Source organism: Aegilops tauschii, chromosome 3 (assembly GCF_002575655.3).
Source record: "Aegilops tauschii subsp. strangulata cultivar AL8/78 chromosome 3, Aet v6.0, whole genome shotgun sequence".
NCBI classification, from domain to species: domain Eukaryota; kingdom Viridiplantae; phylum Streptophyta; class Magnoliopsida; order Poales; family Poaceae; genus Aegilops; species Aegilops tauschii.
This window is the reverse complement of record NC_053037.3, coordinates 435,192,750-435,213,740: the sequence shown is the minus strand read 5'-3', so window position 1 is coordinate 435,213,740 and position 20,991 is coordinate 435,192,750. Positions and strand designations below refer to the sequence as shown.

The window sequence follows — 20,991 nt, the reverse complement described above, 5'->3', positions numbered from 1 at the left end:
GGGGGAGGCCCATGGGGGGGCGCCCAGCCCACTAGGGGCTGGTTCCCTTCCACTTTCAGCCCATGGGGCCCTCCGGGACAGGTGGCCCCACCCGGTGGACCCTCGGGACCCTTCCGGTGGTCCCGGTACAATACCGGTAACCCCCGAAACTTTCCCGGTGGCCGAAACTTGACTTCCTATATATAATTCTTCACCTCCGGACCATTCCGGAACTTCTCGTGACGTCCGGGATCTCATCCGGGACTCCGAACAACTTTCGGGTTTCCGCATACATATATCTCTACAACCCTAGCGTTACCGAACCTTAAGTGTGTAGACCCTATGGGTTCGGGAGACATGCAGACATGACCGAGACACCTCTCCGGTCAATAACCAACAGCGGGATCTGGATACCCTTGTTGGCTCCCACATGTTCCATGATGATCTCATCGGATGAACCACGGTGTCGAGGATTCAATCAATCCGGTATACAATTCCCTTTGTCAAACGGTATGTTACTTGCCCGAGATTCGATCGTCGGTATCCCAATACCTTGTTCAATCTCATTACCGGCAAGTCTCTTTACTCGTACCGCAATGCATGATCCCGTGACTAATTATGATGATGCATTACCGAGTGGGCCCAGAGATACCTCTCCGTCACACGGAGTGACAAATCCCAGTCTCGATCCGTGCCAACCCAACAGACACTTTCGGAGATACCCGTAGTGCACCTTTATAGTCACCCAGTTACGTTGTGACGTTTGGCACACCCAAAGCACTCCTACGGTATCCGGGAGTTGCACGATCTCATGGTCTAAGGAAAAGATACTTGACATTGGAAAAGCTCTAGCAAACGAAACTACACGATCTTTTATGCTATGCTTAGGATTGGGTCTTGTCCATCACATCATTCTCCTAATGATGTGATCCCGTTATCAACGACATCCAATGTCCATGGTCAGGAAACCGTAACCATCTATTGATCAACGAGCTAGTCAACTAGAGGCTTACTAGGGACATGGTGTTGTCTATGTATCCACACATGTATCTGAGTTTCCTATCAATACAATTGTAGCATGGATAATAAACGATTATCATGAATAAGGAAATATAATAATAACCAATTTATTATTGCCTCTAGGGCATATTTCCAACAGCAACTCCTGTAAAAGCTGTCGAAGCCAAGAACACTCGGCGACTACGTTGGCCACTGTTCGGTACTCAGCCGCCGCACTTGAGCGCGATACCGTAGGTTGTCGTTTAGACGACCACGAGATGAGGGAGGAGCCGGGGTAGACGTAGTAGCCAGAGGTGGAGCGGCGCGTGTCTGGACAGCCAGCCTAGTCAGCATCAGAATAAGCCACCATATCCAGAGATGAAGATGCCGTCAACGTCAATCCAAGGGCCATAGTGCCTCGAATATATCGTAAAATCCGCTTCACCAGGTTCCAATGAGAGCACGCGGGGAGTGCATATGAAGGCACACCTGCTGAACTGCATACTACAAGTCTGGTCTTGTGAGTGTCAGGTACTGAAGATCACCAACAATGGAGCGGTACGGAGCATCCGACGCCGGAGAGCCATCAAGTGCAGAGAGCTTGGCCTTTGTGTCGACAGGAGTAGCAACTGGTTTGCAATTGAGCATGCCGACACGCTCAAGCAACTCATGTGCATACTTCTGTTGATGAAGGAAAAACCCATCTGGTCTCCGAATCACCTCAATGCCAAGAAAATAGTGCAGGGCACCCAGATCCTTGATAGCAAACTCATCACCCAACCGAAGTGGTAATATGCTGGAGAAGCTCAGCGGATGAGGTTGTCAAGATGATGTCGTCAACGTAGAGGAGCAGGTAGGCAGTCGCAGGGCCGTGATGATAAACAAACAGCGAGGCATCCAATTGAGTAGCTGCTGAAGAAACCCGGCGATACGCTTGTACCAGGCACGAGGCGCTTGCTTAAGGCCATAGAGAGACTGTGAGACATAGTCTGGATGAGTAGCGTCGACTAAACCTGTTGGTTGCTGACAATATACCTGTTTGGCGAGATGACCGTGGAGGAAAGCGTTGGAGACATCCATCTGATGCACAGGCCATGCACGAGAGACCGCATGGTGAAGGACTGTGCGGATCGTGACTGGCTTAACCATGGGCGCAAATGTCTCGGTGAAGTCGACACTAGCACGCTGGCGGAAACCATGAACCACCCAACGAGCCTTGTAGCACTTGAGAGTGCCATCCCGACGAGTCTTGTGGCGGAAGACCCATTTGCCAGTGATGACATTAGCGTGTGTAGGCCGAGGGACGAGCTACCAGGTGCGGTTCCGCTGGAGAGCGTCAAACTCTTCATGCATCGCAGTGAACCAATGAGGATCCCGGAGGGCGGCTCGAGCTGACGATGGGAGAGGTGCGGTGCGGAGGTGGAAGCAGCGAGAAGATACTCATCGCTAGTGTACCGCATGCTCGGGCGATGGGTCCCGGCCCGAGACCGAGTCAGGGGGCGGGGCAGCGGGTCCGGCGCAGCGACGGGTGACGATGCTGAGGAAGAACCCGTCGCGGCCGAGGTGATGGGCGAAGATGCGCCGACGGAGTGGGGCGCCGATGGCGTCGCAGTTGACGCAACCGACCCAGCAGGGGACGGGTCCACCGAGGCAGCCGCATGGGGATGTGCTCGACCCGCGCGCGCGAGGTGGAACCTCAAATCCAGGAGGCGGTCCAAGAGCAGCTCACGAGCGGCCACCACCAGAGAAAGGCGTCGAAGGGCCCCTTGGGACCGGCAACGACGCAATGACCGTAGGTACCTGCTGAAAGGGAAAAACCTTCTCATCAAAGTAAACGTGTTGTGAAGTGATCACGCGATGTGAGATAGGATCATAGCAGCGATAGCCTTTGGTGTTTGGTGGATAACCGATGAAGATGCAAGCCAAAGAGCGAGGAGCTAGCTTGTGAGGAGTGGTGGAAGCTATGCTAGGATAGCAAACACAGCCGAAGTAACTCTACTGTAGAAGACTAGGGTTTGGCAATGCAACTCTCGATGTATTGATTGGGTGCAAGTGCACGTATATATGATGTACAAGGTGGGCCTCAACCTCAACTATATACAAAAAATAAGAGGTGGGCCAATAATAGAAAATATACGTGCAAACCATATATTCAACATCTACGAATCAAAGATGCCTTAAATCATACTTTCTTCGTCCTGAATTACTTGTCACATAAATTGATATAAATAAATGTATCTAGGACTGAGGCAACAATGTTTCTCTCCCGCCAGGCCACCAGTCGTCATGTCATCCAGGCCGACGGTGCCGGATGTCGGCTGTCCGTCGTTCCAGTAGAAGCTCACGATGTCCAAACCAACCGCCTCTCGCGTAGATGAAGTCACCAATGATCCTTCTAGACTGTTTCACAAGCCAGCCGAAAACAGAGTTGAATCATTCAACCTCTCACATCCAGCAACAAAAATAATACAGCACAGCACAGCACTCCATGAGTCGGGGAGAAACTTCTCTTCGTGAGCTGGGCACCCAATGATGATACGCAGAAACAAACCTTGACGTCAAATTAACCAATGGCGGAATGGCCTGTCGTCGACGGGGTGGGTAGAAAATCTTCTTCTAGACGACAGGTAGCAGCAGCGGTGGCGCGCCGTCGTCGTCGTCGCAAGTGGTTCGGGCCGAATGAGCCGGAGATTGTTGCCTTGCCTCGCTGCGCTGCTGCCTGCTCGCATCGTATGGTGTGTGTCCTTGTCATTAGCTTTTGCCCTTCGCCCACTGGTTTCGTATGCACACGGTTTCCTCCTCCTGTGCTCTTGCCCAAAAATGGGTCCTGCGCCGAGTGCGTGTGTGCTCCCACTCCCTCTCCCTCTCCCTCTCGTGGAACTGGCAATAGATGGATAAACGGAATATAATTGTGGGGTTGTGGGGTTGGGTTGGGTCAGGTGCATACTCCTCTCCTGCCATTTGGTTTATCATCACTGATGATGCTTTTATCTTGTGAGCTTATGTTTTTTTTCTTCACATAACCGAAGGGGTTTTACTCTCCCCCCGGATCTACTCCTGCCTGTATCACAGATGCGCACAGCCAACTCAAACATGATTAATTCAAACAAGATTTCAATGTCAGTAATTCTTTACCCTCGAGAAGCGTTTGCTGTATCCATATCAATCCCAAGGGATGAGCTCCCGCGACAGCACCCGCGTCGGGTGAGCGCCCCCGGCGGCGGCGCCTCGATCTCCCATCTCCGGCTAGCTGTGCAGCTGCCCAGGCCAGATCCGGAGTCCCCTGCTCGCCCTCTCTCTTCTGCTAGGCTCGGCTCGGCTCGGCGGCATGCGTTGGGAAGGGATGGCGCTCTCGCGTCCGCGCAAGTTGCGGCTGGGCGGGCGCCGCCGTCGCCCGAATCTCCGGCCTCCGTCCTCCGTTGCGGCCGCCGTAATCGGATCCGGGTACCCGGCGAAGATCTCTCCCACGCCAGTCTCGGCGGCGCCCCGTCTCTCGGTTCGCCCGGCAATGCTGCTCACCCGAGCCTCTGCGGCGGCCACCACTCCGTCGGCGTCTCCGGCTGCTGCACCCGTCGTCCTTGCGCCGTCTGCGTCGTGCGCTCAGGCTGCAGGCACTACCCCGGTCGCCGTTGTTCTCCCTCGACCGCGGCCGCTGCCCCCGGCTTCCAGGTTCAGGAGGGAGGACGGGGGTCTTAAGGCTGCGTGCACGCCCTGTTCGGAGCCTGTGTCGACAACTGCTTCGGCCCCGACGCCTGGCTCCCCTGTCCTTGCCGATGCCGCCTCGGATGTGTTGCTGCCGGCCCCTGTTGCCTCTGTCAATGGGGACGACGTAGGCTGTGAAGAGGAAATGGCCGTGACGCTGCCTCCACGGGCGGTGTTGTGGGCCTCCGCTGCTGACGACGATGAAGATGAAGATGACGAAGAGGAGTTGGCTCCCCAGACACCGCAGGCTGCCACCAAGGCCCTCGATTCTGGAGGGATGTGCGTGGGGCATGACGCAGACACAAATGAGGGTTGGCAGGAGGTGCTACCACGGCGCGGGCCGCGCCCGACTTCATCGTCTTCCTCGACAATGGCTCCTCGTCCCATCCCTGCTTGGCTTCGCGGTAGATGTTACAGATGCTTCGCTCATGGTCATCGCGCGGCTGTTTGCAAAGAGCCGTTGCGGTGCTCCCGTTGTTTGGAGAACGGTCATCGTGCGCGTGGATGTTGCAACCCATGGCGTCCTCTAAGCTCACTGCCATGCAATGATGTGCCGCTCGTGTCACAGCTCGACATCGTGCATCGTCCTGCTCTTGCTTCATGTGAGGGTCCGATGAGATCCGCACTCCCATCCAAGGCGCTTCATCGTGGGTCTTGGGCGTCTGTCGTCTCTGGTATCGTTGGCTCACCAACCTCGTCGGAGCTGATGTTGCAGTCCGCTTTGGCTGATCAGACTGCGTTGCTGCAAGGTTGTCTGGCGCGTGTTGGGAGCTTTTTAGAGCGAGCGGAGGCTGCTCTGAGTAGACTCTCCCTTGCACCGGCTATGTTGCAGACCTCTTGACGCCGCACTCTCCTTGTGCGGCCGGTGTTTGCTCCGCGGAGGAGAGGGGGGCGAAGTTATATGGCTCCTTCTCCCCTCGTGTTGGAGACAATTCACCCTCGATGCCTACCTCCCATCCTATGTTGTCTTCCACTAAGGGCGAGTCCATTGCCATGCTTGTGGCTCCGGTACTGCAGGTCATGCCCGAGCTTAGGGAGCTATGTCTGAGTTTGTCAGTGGACACGTCGACGACCTCGAGCGAGGGTCAAGATTCACCTTTGTCAAGTGAGCAGCTGGAGGTTCCTATGGTTGACGATGCGAGAGGGAAGGCATCCGTGATGTCATGATGGATGTGCTCGGTTTCTCGTGTTGTCGGCGTGGCCTTGGTATTTTGAGTCATCATTGCCGTTTTCTCACCCCGGGTTCCGTTGCATTGTAGAAGTGTCGAGGGTTGTGCTTGTTGGGTGTTGGGAGCACTTGGCGGGCCATCTATGTGGCCGTGGTGCTTCGTGTTGAGTGAGTTTGTTTGTATCGGTTTTCGCCCGGTTTTTCGTAAATTAATTGGGCAATTCTCTTCTTCTTAATTAATCGATGAGGCAATTCTTTTGCCTCCGTTTCGGAAAAAAAAGCGTTTGCTGTTTGTGGGCACTGGGCGAGCAACAGGTCGTGGTAGCAGTCCCAAGCAAGCATGCAATGGTGGCCTGTGAAGTGTCAAAGAATCTGCTCCTGCCAAGATGAGATGCCAAATGGCTCCCACAAAGCTTTCCGTTTCGTGCGCCCGGTGCCGTACCAGCTCAGCCGTTGGGTGAGCGAAAGCAAGCAAGCAACAACAGTGGCAAACCATGGCGAGAGGAATGGTGAGACGAGCGCGCGGGCCAAGCAAGCAATTCGGTTGCGCTGCACGTTTGTTTGTTTCTCCCCCTCTTGCCGTTGCCGCCAACGCAAGTTGCTCTGCTCCGCTCCATGCGTGTGCGATGTGCCCCCAACATCCTGCCTGCCTTGATACTATTGCCGATGCCCTTTGCTTCATTTGTTTAGTGCCAAGTTGGTTAGGATAAAGAGTTGACGAAAGAGTGAGCTCGAATCTTTTGATTTCTCTATGCCTTTGAGCAAAATTATTGCCTATCTATTGCGTTGTACTGGTTGGTGCAGCTACAGCATTGCCACATTCCGTTCAGAGAGAATTGTTTCCATTTAAATCAATATATACTCTGCTATTTGTTGGTTCCCCATGATCGTGATCGGGTGCTGGTCGAGGCATTTAAAAAAAACACTCATTATAAAAACCAATCATGCGACGCCTACTGCCGATGATGGTACTCCCTCGTCCACCCAATGGTTTTAGCTCGACATACATTCAAATGTTGCTATGGACACAGGGGATCATGGAGCAGTTCAATTAACAATGTGTCCCCTTGTTGATGCTGTTGGTGGGAGGGGCCTCACTGGCAAGGACTTATTACATCTGAGTTGACTCGCAGCTACAAGCCTGGTCATTGTTCAACAACCGTGTTGATCCGGGTGTCAAATAAGTTAATGCAAGTTGCGGCAAGACGGGCAGGAATGTTTACTTGTTCAACACTTGTTGAACCCCCATAATTATCTTTTCCGTAAAAAAAACATCGCATATGCTTTTGGCGAAAGCATTATTGTTTTTAGGGTGTTCGATGGCTCAATCGGTCCATAGGTAGTTACTTCTAGGTCGATGTTGATAGTCGTCCAATCAAGATCTTCTCAACCCTTTGTAACTGCAGAAATCTCGTGTTTAAATCATGTAATCATGAGTGACACTCCATAAATAGCAAAACCATCATCTTCTTCTCTCTTGTGAGAGGAAGCGGTGCATCTAAGTTGCATAGCACACAAAGTAATTATTTTTGCTCCTTTACCCTTTCTATTAGTTGCTCCGCCTTCAATTGTTTTGTGCAACGGGCATGTTTTCAAATGAATGATGAGGCAACTAGGCACTAAGCCGACTGGATCTCAAGGGAACAAAGAACTCCACAATACTAAAAGACGGTTACTATAGTGGTAGAAACATGTAAGCTTGTTGTATCTACTTCAAGGAAATTTCAATTGTTTTAGATGGAGGCAAAATAAATGCTTCATTTCACTAATTAAGCAAAGAGAAAAAATAATGAAAGTACTTATGTTACAAGATATTCAAAAGGTCCTTCATTTAATCTCTCGAAGACGATCATAGACAAGACGGGGAATTTTGAAAACCCATGTGCAACTCTTGTTCCGAAGCTTGAAGAAGTGAGCATGAGGATAGAGGCGAATTCCGTCTTGTGGCATCCACCATTGCATCGCCCAAGGAAGACGGGTTGACAACAGCTACCAAGCCAATCTTAGACCCTAATCAATTCTATGAGAGAAGCGGCAACAAAGAGGAGATCCTTCATAGTTCGTACACGTGTATGTAGACGAGTATACTAGCAAGAAACGAATATAATGCCCACAAGTCAAAGAGGCATTGCTTCTTAATGAAAAGACTGAGCCTCTGTTAATTCATCAGAAGAAAGACAATTGTTTTTCCAAGAGAATCACTCAACTAAACATATAGCTTCCGAAAGTGCTCTTCTGATGCCGAGCTCACATGCTACCTGATGAATAGTAAACTAAAAAAACATGAATGGTTTTTGTGATAAAACATTGATGAATTTTTTAACTGCTTGTGAGATCTTGTGATGAAATGACACTCGTAGAGGTCTTGACAAAAATAACAAAATCGACGCTCCAAAATACTTCCAACAAAAAAAACAAGTCTTTTTTTCGGAGCATTAAATTTTCTTTTTGCCCAGACCTCCACTAATGTCATTTCAGCGCACAATTTTGCACGCACTCGAAACATTCATCAATGTTCATCAACAAAAAAATTCAGAGAGCATGTGAGCTGGGGTTCAAAACTCCATGTCCTTAGTGCATCAACTACCTCACCTAAAGGCTTAAGCGGCTAAACTGTCAACCATCCTCATTTTCCACACATTTTCTACAGATATGGACCAGTACAAGCAGCAGCAGCTAAACCCCCAAAGGAAAACAACTATAGCTTTGGCGTTAAGCAACCTCATGGTGAGGGGGCACACCGGTTTGCAAAAGAGAAGATCCCGGAAATAAACCTCGGGAGAGATGGCTGCCGCTGCTTTTAACGCAAAAAACCGAGACCAATCACCCAGCAAAAGCCGCCTCTCTCGCCCGGGGCCCCGCGTAGAGACAGGGATTGGGGAGAGAAAATAATAAAGGAAAGTAACACTAATACTAGTATCACAGGTTAGCAAGGGAGGGGAGGGGAGTACTCCTCCTTTTGTACGGCAGTTTTCAAAGGCGTGCTGCGAATTCGGGGACCGGCAACGAATCATCTGCACATGTTCAGTTCAATGCCGGATCTGATCTTGTAGGGGGCAAGCAAAACTAGTGCCAAGTAGTACTTTTCCAGAGTGCACCCAGCGTAGAACTTTGAAGGTGCCCTGTACTACTGAATTACTTACCGATCACATGTGTGTGTGCGCGCGCGCGCGCGCTTTTTAGGTGGAACTGCAGAAAACTGAAGATTTTGAAAAATAGCTGTTCATGATGAGTTTATCTAGTAATAGTACCCCCTCTGTATCATAATACTTGTCGTTGGGGAACCCGTACTGGTTTTCTCCAACGAAGATCCCACAGTCTAAATTTCTTTTGAAAAGGGCAATTCATTGATTAATTAAGAGAGAGTTTGGATTCCGTACAATCCTGAAGGCTCCCCCATGAAACACAAAACTCTAATTAGCTACTCCCCCGGCATCAATCAAATTACTCAAGTGCTTAGCACACATGTGCTTTCATGTTGAAAAGACCGGCGTTGACATGTGTTGTTGCGCATGTTCCAAATTTCCCGGGCGACGAGCATTGCGAGCGAGGCCATGCCCTTACCGTTGTCACGATTTTCTTGCATGAAGCGCTCCCACCACCACTTGACATTGTTAGATGCCCACCCAACAGATAGAGGTAGCATGGAAACAATGGCGCCCAAACCAGTCGCGGGCCAAGTTGCGTATCCGGAGGAAGAAGCGGCACCGAAAGATGATCATGCGACCCGGTAATTTGCTAGGTGGAAAAGTTGCAGCCCAAGACTAAAACAAAGATATTGCACGGCAGGCCCACCTGGCAAATTTTTTTCGAGGGTACGCAAATTGCGTACCATAGCTTTATAGAAGAAGAGAAAATTAGTACATGACATCTATCACTCGCTGCGACAACGAGCGTAGCCCAACACCACATCCGGCTATCCTCCGGACAGCCACACACAACAACACAACTACAAACAACTACAACACGGAAAAACCTGCCCAAAACCGAAACACCTCGCCGCGTCTTGATCGACGCCGAACACCTCCGAAAAACAGCAACTCCAGCTTCCTTTGTATTCATCCGCGACGGCCATACATAACGCCGGAGGTGAGCGGTCAGGGCCACGTCGAACACCGGAGGAGCGTCAACAGGAAACTCAGTCTCCTCGCACAATGCTCCCAACAGAGAAACGACGTCGCCGACGCCGCCATCATGCCGCTCCAGAGGACCAAGGCTTTCGCCCGGAGACAACTGCCAACACCAAGCACGAGGGAGATGGTGACACACTCGACGTCGCCTCCAGAGAGGGGAACGACACCCGCGGGTGCCATCGACGCCGGCCGGCCAAAACCGGACAGGATTTTCATCCGTAATGTGCATCTCCACTCCGACGAGGTACCGGGCAGCACCATTCCTGAAGCCTCGCACCGCCGTCACCGTAGCAGATCCACTGAAGCCGCGTAGTCATGGTCCAACACCACCCGCACCGCCGTCACCGTAGCAGATTCGCCGAAGCCGCGTAGTCATGGTCCAACACCACCCGCACTGCCGAGAGAGCGCGAACCAGACCTCCACCAACATCGCCGTCGAGAAGCAACCACATCCTCCAAGCGGAGCAAAAGCCAGATCCGCTCCATCGGCCTTCATCGACACCGAGAGACTGCCGCTAGATTGGATTTGGCCCGCCCCTCCAACCTCACTCCGGCGCCATCTCCACCGGGGCATCGCCGCGATCCCCTCACACGGAGGCGGCCGGAAGCCCGCTGCACGCCAGGACACCTTCCTGGCAGTGCCATCTCGGCGCCGCTGCCCCCATGGCTGATCCAACGCCGCCGCCACCGCCGATGCTGGCGCTCCACCTGCAACCACCAACCAGAAGTGCTCCTCGCCAGGATCCGGCGAAAGCCCTCGCCTTGCCCCTGCTGTGCCTCCAACCAAACCGCAAGCCCCCGCGCCGCCTGCGAGAAGAACGCCGTGCCAGACCACGCCCGCGCCTAGCACGCGCTCCGCCACGCCGCTCGCGCCAAGACCGGACACCCCAGCCTCCGCGCCGCCCTCCAGACGCAGCTCCCCCGCGCGGAGGAGGTGCGTCGGGGCGCGCCACCCCAGCCCGCGCGCGCGTCGCGACCGACCAGCACGCCGCGCTGCCCTGCTCCATCTCCTGCCTGCGCGCCCCCACTGGCCACGACGCGCCGGCCTACGATCCCCGCCGCCAGATCGAAGAAGAAGCCCCCCGCGGCCCCTACTCCAGGCGAGCGCGAGCAGATCCCACCGCCACCGGCACCGCGCGGGCTTTGCCCGACGACGGCGGCGGGGAGGGGACGGAGAGGGGGGATCGAGAGGGCGGCGCTAGGGTTGCGCACCCGGGTCGCCCACGGGGGAGCGACACGGGGCCGAGCAAGAATTTCCTGGATAGTCGTAGGGGAGGGGACACTGGAGAACGTGTACTCTTTAGTCTTGGTTAAGGCTTGGCATGAACATAATGCTCGTCTAGAAGGTGAGGTAACTCCATCCCATCGCAGCTCAGGGCCATGGTAGGCCACATTTTAAAATGAAATCAAGGATGTGATCAGCCAGGCGCCTCGCTGGATGAAATCCACGCTAAAGAGTCCCATCCGGTGGGTGTGACGTCGAATCAGCCGCGTAGAATAATGGGCGGATCCTCTCCCAAGATATAAAGCTCGTTGCATGAGCTCCTGTAGAGACCGATCAGGGGCGTTCTCTTTGATGGAATGGCCGAGTGCATGGGCCTTGCCACCTTGGCAAGACCGGAGTTTTTGGAAGGGGGAAAAGGGCGCAAAAGTTGGGACGGCAGTCATTCACGCGCAATATAAATGCACTGATATGACACAACAACGATTTCTTCGTTTGTCCGGGTAAAACATTATCAGACGTGCACATCACTCATCGTCGGCCGGCTGGACGGGGGGTTGTTGGCGGCTCGCTGTCCGTGCCCGTGCGCGCCGGATCACCGCATACGTCAAGGCAAGCAAGGAAAGGGCGACGCCTTTCCTTCCGCTCAGATACTTTTTGAAATCCGTCGGAGAGAGAGAGAGAGAGAGCGGGCAGACGTCGCGGGCAAAGCAACGTCTCATCCACCGGCCGCAACGCCGTGATGCCGACAGATTTCAATTTCTCGTGCCAACCCACGCTTTCTGCGGGTGTGCTCCTGAATATCACTCTTCTCCCTCTAGGCACGTCTCCAGACCCGCAAATTTGCACCCGCGTCCGTTCACGGACAGAGGAACCAATCTGTGAACACGGATGTGGGAGCCGGCCATTCAATACTATTAGCATATATTTGAAATCGCGTTTCAACAGACCGGACGAAATTCATGCAAATCCAAACGGAAATCATCAAAGTTCGGATATAAAATATCACAAATAATCCATACATAGCATGCAAATAAGTCTAGTACAACAATAATTCAAATTCAACGAGATTAACTGAATGTTCAAAAAGTTTTTCATGAACGGATCATTCGGTCCCACACATACTGCCCCTTCAACTTCATCCAACGGTGTATGCACCTAAATGACAGCCCCTCTATCATGTGGTACGTCACAGCAGCGCTACGGGCTACACAATGTGTAGAGCAACATTGAGTGAACGGGTGATTCAATCGAGAAGTTGAGCAAGAAGAAGCAAAACTTACAGTCTCCTCCGCTGCCGCGCGCAATGACCATCTTGCCTCTAGCCGAGCAACCGTGTCACAAAACTTGGTGACGGTGGTTTGGATGGCATACTATCGATACGATAACAACCTCACATTGCGTTGTTGGATGATGTGCATGTCGTAGGGCGCAATGTGGTGTCATGCGTGAAACGAATCATGCACGCGCTGCTAGAAGAGCCCCCTTTTGTGCCTGCCTACGAAATCCGCGGATACAACCAACCATGCATCACACAACAACCCATCCTCCATTGTCGAGTACCGCGCCATCCTTCATACTATACAAAAATGACATGATGTTTGAAAATTAGCTCAATGGCATTTGATCGAACACCTGCCGGGCGTGGTGTCCTCCATGGATGTCGTCGACGGAGGAGTGTACCTGGGTGGGCGACGCCGTCATAAAAGGCGAGCAGACGCGTCGGTGCCGATTGCGGAAGTCCGACAATGCATGTGTGGCGGCCAGAGAGGTACATCGGTGACATCGGAGGAGGAGGTACGCCAGAAGAAAATGGGCCCGGAAAGGGGATTTAGTGGGCTGGGGTGTAGGAGTCCCATGTGGCTGTGGCTGGAGTCTGGACTCGCGCAAAGCACCCCCAACTTTGCTTTCAATTTACGGGAAGAAACACGTCTGGACCACTCGGCGAAGCAATATAGGATGGCAAGATGGTTTGAGGGTCAGCGTTGGAGATGCCCTTAGGCAATAAAATTTAGTCCGTAGGTATGGTGAACTTTTAATCCAAAGGTACAGTGAAATAAAACTGGCGACCCTTTTGAAAGCTTTTGAAAGATAGAATACATGCTTTATTGCTATTTGCAGTGTACACAACTACTTACTACATATCAATTTGGAAACACCACAACAGCAGCCTCACAACTGTTCGAATATAACATCCTCCCAAACCGCCGAGACCAAAAACAGGTGAAAAGAATGGACTCCAAAATTCTCTTCATGAATTCATGAGGCCTTAAATGTACACAAATTGATCGAGACACACCAAAAATGGTGAGCTGGTATCATTACAAAGCTGCACTTGCTCTCTCCGATACGCCTTCAAATTGCACGCAGAAAACACGTAGAAAAAGCATCTGATTCCTCCTAGTATCAGCGCCTCCTCCATCTCTACAGGCTGGAAGCAGGCTGCGTTGTCAGATCTGCTTGAGCTTCTCCCCGAATGCCCACCGATCAAATAAAATGTACTCCCTCCGTTCCTAAATATAAGTCTTTGTAGGGATTTCACTATAGACCACATACGGATGTATATAGATGCATTTTAAAGTGTGGGTTCACTCATTTTGCTCCGTATGTAGTCCATAGTGAAATCTCTACAAAGACTTATATTTAGGAACAGAGGGAGTAAGAGGCATGCATGGATGTGCTGACCATCAACAGGCCAACTATGTGTCATCATTCTGTAAGCAACAGATTCCCAATGACAGATCTCACACATCAGCAGTGGTGATGTCATTATCTTGTTATGTGCATTTTCGTTTGTTGATGTATAAGAGGACGTATGGACTCGAGGCCTTCATTCACACTACTTTGACTATGAATCATATCGGGCCCCAGACGTGAAAGATGAGAAGAACCCAGCTGCTGGTCCAGGAAGAATGTCGCTCAGCCCTACCTGGCCATCAGAGAGCATGGAACCCCATCTAGATGTGTTCTCCCCAAATTTGCTCCCAACCTGATATAAAAACATTGTATGGGTATGTTTAGCTGGGCATTGCTGCTTTCAATTAGACAGAAATTTCATCTAAAACCTAGTCGACAGGCTTGATGAAGGGAGATGACAAAACATCTTAATTTAACAACCAGTATACAAACTGAATACAGCATCCTTTCAGTTCTACCTACCAAACTGGACCTAACGAAATTCAACGGTTCAACCATATAGAGAAGACAAGGTTGACTTGATACAAATAGTATGTGCTAGTGACACTCAATACATGAATCCATATGATGTCCATAATTCTCTTTACGTGCTTAACTGAATTAACTCAGGATAACTTCCTACATGATAATGCAGTCCCAGGCCAACCATAATGAGTATTGACAATATAGGCTACATTTATGAGAATCTACACCATGCATTATCACCATTGGCTGGTTTCACTACAACTTTTAAAAGAGCTGACAAAAAAGGGTGAAAAAACATATGGCTGGTTACTTTACCTGTGTAACAAAGGATTTGAGCAATGGAGCTGCACTTCCAAGACTTGCATTATTATCATATTCTGATATAGTAGACCTTTCCCCATTTGAATATGATGATTTCCAAGGGTTCCTAGATGTCGAATCATCAGATGGCGACTGTAGTGATGACTTGGGTGTTCTTGATGATAGAGCTGGGGCACTGCAAGCGGAAAAGGTGAATAGGGAAGCAGTTAGTCTAAAAACTAGCATATTTGTTCATTACAGCCAAATCACACAACGGAAAATAAGGAACACCCACCAGAGGCCCAAAATAACAATCAGAAAAATATAGTAACAACTATCCATTAGGCCATCCTACAGGCAGAAGCCAGACTGAAAACATATCTTTGACAATTGACCATGACTGTTTTGTCAATTTTATAGCTGACCCTGCGTAATAAGCTAGAGGATAGTATCCACTTAATTAATAAGAAAACAATTGACTTAAAACCTGTCATGTGACCACAAGGTATATAATTAATTCATCCAGAAGCTATGACTGCAACATTGGTACGTCAGACAAGTATATGCCATACAGATGTCTGTTTTGACATTTTAGCAAACTAGTTTATGCAAATAGGTACCAAAGAGCGGTTTGTACTCGTTGGTGCATAATACGGAAAATCCCATGCGACACTATTCACAACAACTCAACTGTCGAGTATGCAGTACACACCCCAGGATGTAGGCATTCAACTTCTATTGTTTATATGAATTATCACTACTATTGATAATATCATCTCATAAAAAATTGAAGGATAACACAATGATGTGTCGGAAATTAACAAACTAAGATATTATAGAAGATGCACCATGCTCTCTCTAAAAACTGGACCATGGAACTAACAATTGTACGTTTACAGGTTAGACAAAACAATTGTTTACCTGATTGGTAGGTACTTGAATCTTGGAACCTGGGAGCACCTCATAATATTTGAATCTGTATTTGTTTTTGTTGGTAACTTTTGTGCCGCACCAGTATACATGTGATTCAGTTGAACCAAGAAACCAAAAAGAACAACGCAGCGCTTGTAAGATTGCTTCTCATTCTCCCATAAGTAAGATTCATACCTGTTACAAGTGAGACATGTTTCATTTTTTAGTACATCGATCATATACATGTGTAACAATTTCAAACAGAGAAAATACTTACGTAGCCCAGTCTATTGGATCCAATCTCTGCGAGAATTTATTGATCAGCTTGTTTATAGGCTCTATGGTAGCTGAATCTGCCTGGAATTGTGATTGTTTTCTCCTGAAGGTAGTCTTAGCATTGTCCTGTTTTATCTTTGTTTCAGAAGGATTGGCTGAAGAGTTTTTGCCTCCGGATAGGATATCACCAATGAAACGCAGATCTAGCAGTATTTGCAGAACTCCTTTTTCTGAAACCTGCGAGTTACTTGATTCGATAGATGCCAAAAAGTTTTCGTAGATACTGATAACCTACATGAGTTTAACCAGATGTTAAGGCCAACGATTACATTTCTCGAAATAAAAGGGCCCAATGATTACATTGGCTTTAAGTCCTATACTGCACTTTTCATATTCAAACTTCAACAACACAGCTAGAGATGGAAAGGGTGATAATTGACACATATATTTGGATAAACAATCAAGTTTCGACTTGGTTCCCAGTTCTTATCGTTGAAATATTGACATGAGTCGGACGATGTATGCAGGCAAAATAAGTTCACAAGTCACGATGAAATAATCAACATTGTATTTGTTTAGTGCTGAGGGTCATCCAGATACACAAGCGTCTAGAGTGGAGACATAGTGACCAACCAAATCAAAGCTTGATCACAAGGGAATCAGCTGAAACTATGAGCTTTAATCAAGTTATCCAAATTTGACATAGTATCCCTATGAATGTCATTATGGTGTGACAAACATTTATGTGAACTCCCAAGATATATGCCTATAGGCTATAGCTATAGCTATTAGTACTGCCTATTTTCATTAATGCTGTTGAGTAGGTAATGAACCTTAAGAGTTATATCATTGCGCCAAAGCTTGTTATTGCAGGGGTTTTGCAGAAGGAGGCTTTATATCAGTACATTGTTGAACAAATGCTACCCTGGAACATTACACTAAATGACTGACCTGTTTGTTATGCATTGGTCGCATTATTTCCTCAAAATTATTTCCCTCTTGTTATAAGACTTTTGAGGGGGCAGACACAAAACATGATGGGAAAATTGACAAAGAAGAATGGTGCAATCTAGTTCTTAGACATCCCTCATTACTGAAGAACATGACGCCCCAATATCTCAAGTAAGATACGCTAACGTATTTGTTAACTATTTACTTTTGATCAGCTTATTATGCTCAAGTTGATTGAAATCTGAGGGGTTCAGAATTAATAATAGTATCAACTATCCTTGCATTATATTGCCAAAGCACATATACATTATCTCATAGAGCAGAGTCTTCAGTAATACTGTCAGGAAATAAAGAGGCATGATATTATTCAGCTATGAAGTGAAAACCAGCAAACAGAATATGCAACATTGATTAGTTAAACAATAGTTTTGTCATGCTTAGCTTCTGGGTCAAGAACACAACTACGGAAGGTAGTTACAGAACTCAACAATAAGTGCTAACAAACACAATAAGTTACTGTTTTTTATGCAGATGCATGGTAAAACAGCTTAGGTACAAATGCCGCAAATAATTCTTTGGTTCTTCGCTTGAAACATGAAGTATTAGAACAATAATGAAGTGTTATGCATCTTTGATAAATTGTTACCATATAACACACCTTCTGTAGTAAATCCCAGGCAAATTTATGCAATATAATTCTGTCCAGGATGTGCCCTCCAATTTTATGAATCTCCAGACATGCTTGGTAAAGAAAGGATATAATGTACAGCGAAGGCATTGATGGAAGAGCTATTTGCATCTCCAAGGGACCATCGGTAGGTTCCTCTTGTTTGATGACTGTAACTTCCCATCCCTGACAAGGAAACCATACAGTGTAATTAAAACGACCAGCACTGCATATATATGTGAATACATAAACAAGATAAGATGTTCCCTTTTTACAATAAAATAGATGGAGCAACAGAGTGATGCTGAAATCTTTAAAAAGGATGTAATCCCTGAATATATACAAACCCACTCCAAAGTACAACTATGGCCAAAACAATTATTTAGCATCTAGAAAAGGTGTGCCTTTACGTATCAACCTATCAAACATCCTATGAGATACTACTCTAAAAGTGTGGTTCTACCGACACGCAAAACCAAACTTCTCAAAGTACATCTTCCCTAAACATTGTTCGATAAATTCTGCAAGTATTATTATTATATCACTTAATCAGAGAGAATGCCCTGCCTCAGTCATGTCCAGTAGGTTGTACAATTCTTACAGTTGTTATTGTTACGTGTTACTAATGTTGCTCTATATATATATATATATATATATATATATATATCTTCATGCCTCACTAAAGTTTCCCCTAATAAAAATATGAATAGCATGAAATGACGTAACTAGATACGACAGTGTGATATATACTAAGAATGATCAAATGATTCAAACAACAAATAAAAAACGAGCGATGCTGAGGGTGTACCCTTAAAGGAGTTGATGAGGATAATGAATCATCTCTATTTAGAGCATATGAAAGAAGGTCTGATAATTCAGCAGACACCCATGTTATCCACAAAGTGTGAGCCGTAATGCACAGTGCCTTTAGGGTCTTATTGAGTTCATCAAGTCTGGGATTGGAGCTATCATCAGCACCAAACAAGGAAGCAGCAGCAGCAGCAATAGATTGTCTTCTGGGGCTTTCAGAAAATTGCCTTCCAGGACTCCTAGGGCTGTCAAATTGTCTTCTGGGGGTAAAAGGTGATGACGACTCAAAAGATGCTCTTGAATGTCTTGGCGTGGGCGATGATAACCTGGCAAATGCTTCACCACCAGAATCCTTTACCCACTGCCTTGGGGAGCTTAGTATCAGGGGTACATGACTTGAATGATATCTCAATGCAAACAAGAGGCGGCCAATGAAGAGAGACCGCTCCACAATAACAGATGCAGCAGGCACGTTGTCATCCCCCTTTTTCGTTCCCAATGCATCAGAAAGGTTTCCAAGTTCGGCTTCTAATTTGTTCAGTACTCCCAAGATGGTCTTATAGCATTTCTCCTGGATGTATGGCACCAACTCCTTCAATCTCTGAACTGAATTGTGCGACTCAACAAAGCTTAAAAGATCCTCGAGAATACTCTTGCATTTGCCGTCAATTGCATTCTTGATGCGACTAACTTCCGGCCCAAAATACGATGCTAGGCAGCTGTGGAAGTCATTCTCGTCAGCAATTGGTTTCAAATGTGCCAAAATTCCACCTTTCTTGATCTTAGATTCTGAGAACCATACGCTGCCCCCAGTCGAAGCTTTTTGCACATGCACCAGGAAATCAGCAGCATCCTTAGGACCAGCATTCGCACCAATAGCCTGAATCGATTCCATCACATTAACACTACCAACCAAGCTATCAAACTCTGAATGCACAATGTCCTTCATCCGTTGCACAAATGCTTCCTCCATCCAGTCCTCAAAAATATCCTTGCCTTCTTTCAAGATTAACCCACGGATTTGATCCCATGGGGATTCAATCTCTGACCCAAACACACTCTTCAGCCACTGCTCCAAACTCCCTTCCAGTCCTGTTCTGTCATCTAGTTTCTCACGAATGAGCCTTTGCGCCGAGCCAAGTCCCACCCCACTACCGATGGCATCGACTAGCCTTTGCGACCCAGCAATCACACCAAACATCTCATCACAACATTCCTTGAGCCAATCTGTACAAGTTCGTGCCACAGTATCCGGCTCAAGCAGCACCATGGTAGCCTCAAGCTGATCCCAGTGCTCTCTCCACAACCGTGCCTCCTCGTCTGGGTCTGGAATGCCACCGAACAGCTGTGCAGGGGGCGGCGACTCGAGCACTGTCTTGTAGAACATCGGCAAGTCGGTGAGCGCAGGCACAAATAACTGCCCAACGTGGCCGAGAGTGACCCGAACGATCCCAGCAACATCGCACAGCACGGAGGTGTAGGAGGACGGATCCGAGGCTAGCACGGTCAGAGCTTGCGAGATCCAGGCGCGGCGAGAGGAGAGGAGAAGGAGGAGCGCCTGGGACGGGGTGAGCGACGGCGCGTCGATCGCCGCTGCAGCCGCGAGTGCGTCGGCGTGGGCCGAGACAGGGAGGCGGCGGTCGGCCAGGCGTTCGCGGGCGCGCTGCGCGATCTGGGGCCGGAACGCCTCCACTAGCTGCGCCTGGTGCGCGAGCAGCGGGAACCGCCCTGCCGCGGCGGCGTCGCGGGAGAGCAGGCGGTGCACGACCTGCGCCCGCATGTACCGCCCGGCGGCCTCCAGGAGGATCCCCTCGTCGAGCCGGCCCCAGATGTGCTCGGGCGTGTCGACGAGGTACTTGGCGCGGGCCGCCGCGGCGTAGAGCCGCGCGCGGCCCCCGGAAGAGGAGGACGAGGCGGCGCTGGCGCTGGCGCTGGGGGCCTCAGCGGGCGGGGAGAGCGACGAGAGGGAGTCGGAGACGCGGGAGAGGTTCTCCGAAATGGCGTCCGAGGACTGCTTGATGAGCAGGATGGAGTCGGCGGAGTCGAGGAGGTCGCGGTAGCTGCGGCCGACGAGCTGCCGGAGCTCCTCCTCCTTGGCGGAGATCTCGCGGCGGGTGGCGGCCTCCACCTCGCGGATCTCGGCGACGCGCTTGGTGCGGAAAAGCTCCTCGGCGTCGGCCACGCCACCGCCGGAGGCGGCCGCGGCGGGCATCGTGGCCGCGCTTGGCTTCGGGCGCGCGGCGAGATCCAGGAGGGGATCGGGATTCGGGGGGCGCGGGTGGGAGGGAGATTGCTTACCAGAAGATGCACGTTCGTTTCAGTTAGCAGTGGGCTTTGGGAGGGCGCAGGTGGACCCAAGCCGCGCGTTAGGGCCGTGGGGCCGTCATGTAAGCGAGGTAACAACTTTTTTTTTAAGAAACAGGTAACAACTGGTGAACCAGGGAGATGTTCGCTATAGACTCCATGGATTTTGGGCGGCACTTGGCCCATAATCCGTAGACCTCCGCAAGAAAAGCTAAGCTCGGTCAGGAAGTCTTTTTCTCGAATATGCACGAGTGTGCATATTATATATTAAAGAAGAAAGGCAAAGAATGCCTTCATCATATTTACAAGGGTCACATTACAACGCTCCTAATCCTCACTACTGGCCCACCGTTCAAGCCGAAGGAAGAAGGGGTCCATGTTCCTTCTAAACTTGTCGGCAATAGCC

General features: G+C 49.5%; 1 protein-coding gene across 1 annotated transcript; it reads right to left on the bottom strand.

Annotated features, from left to right (window-relative positions):
• Nucleotides 1–13,285: 13,285 nt before the first annotated feature.
• Nucleotides 13,286–20,595, bottom strand: LOC109761441 (conserved oligomeric Golgi complex subunit 1). The gene is made up of 6 exons (XM_020320256.4): nt 18,280–20,595; nt 17,463–17,657; nt 15,855–16,144; nt 15,587–15,772; nt 14,681–14,861; nt 13,286–14,192 (listed from the first exon to the last, which is right to left on the bottom strand). The coding sequence occupies exons 1-6, from the start codon at nt 20,491–20,493 to the stop codon at nt 14,052–14,054; spliced, it is 3,207 nt and encodes a 1,068-aa protein (XP_020175845.1). The 5' UTR covers nt 20,494–20,595; the 3' UTR covers nt 13,286–14,051.
• Between the last annotated feature and the right edge of the window lie 396 nt (nt 20,596–20,991).

Excerpts from the sequence above, each read along its gene's own strand:
- LOC109761441 (XM_020320256.4), bottom strand. The coding sequence starts at position 20,493 with ATGCCCGCCGCGGCCGCCTCCGGCGGTGGCGTGGCCGACGCCGAGGAG. Across the intron at positions 17,658-18,279 it reads CCTCATCAACTCCTTTAAGG|GGATGGGAAGTTACAGTCAT; the intron begins GTACACCCTCAG and ends TTTCCTTGTCAG. Across the intron at positions 16,145-17,462 it reads CCTGGGATTTACTACAGAAG|GTTATCAGTATCTACGAAAA; the intron begins GTGTGTTATATG and ends AAACTCATGTAG.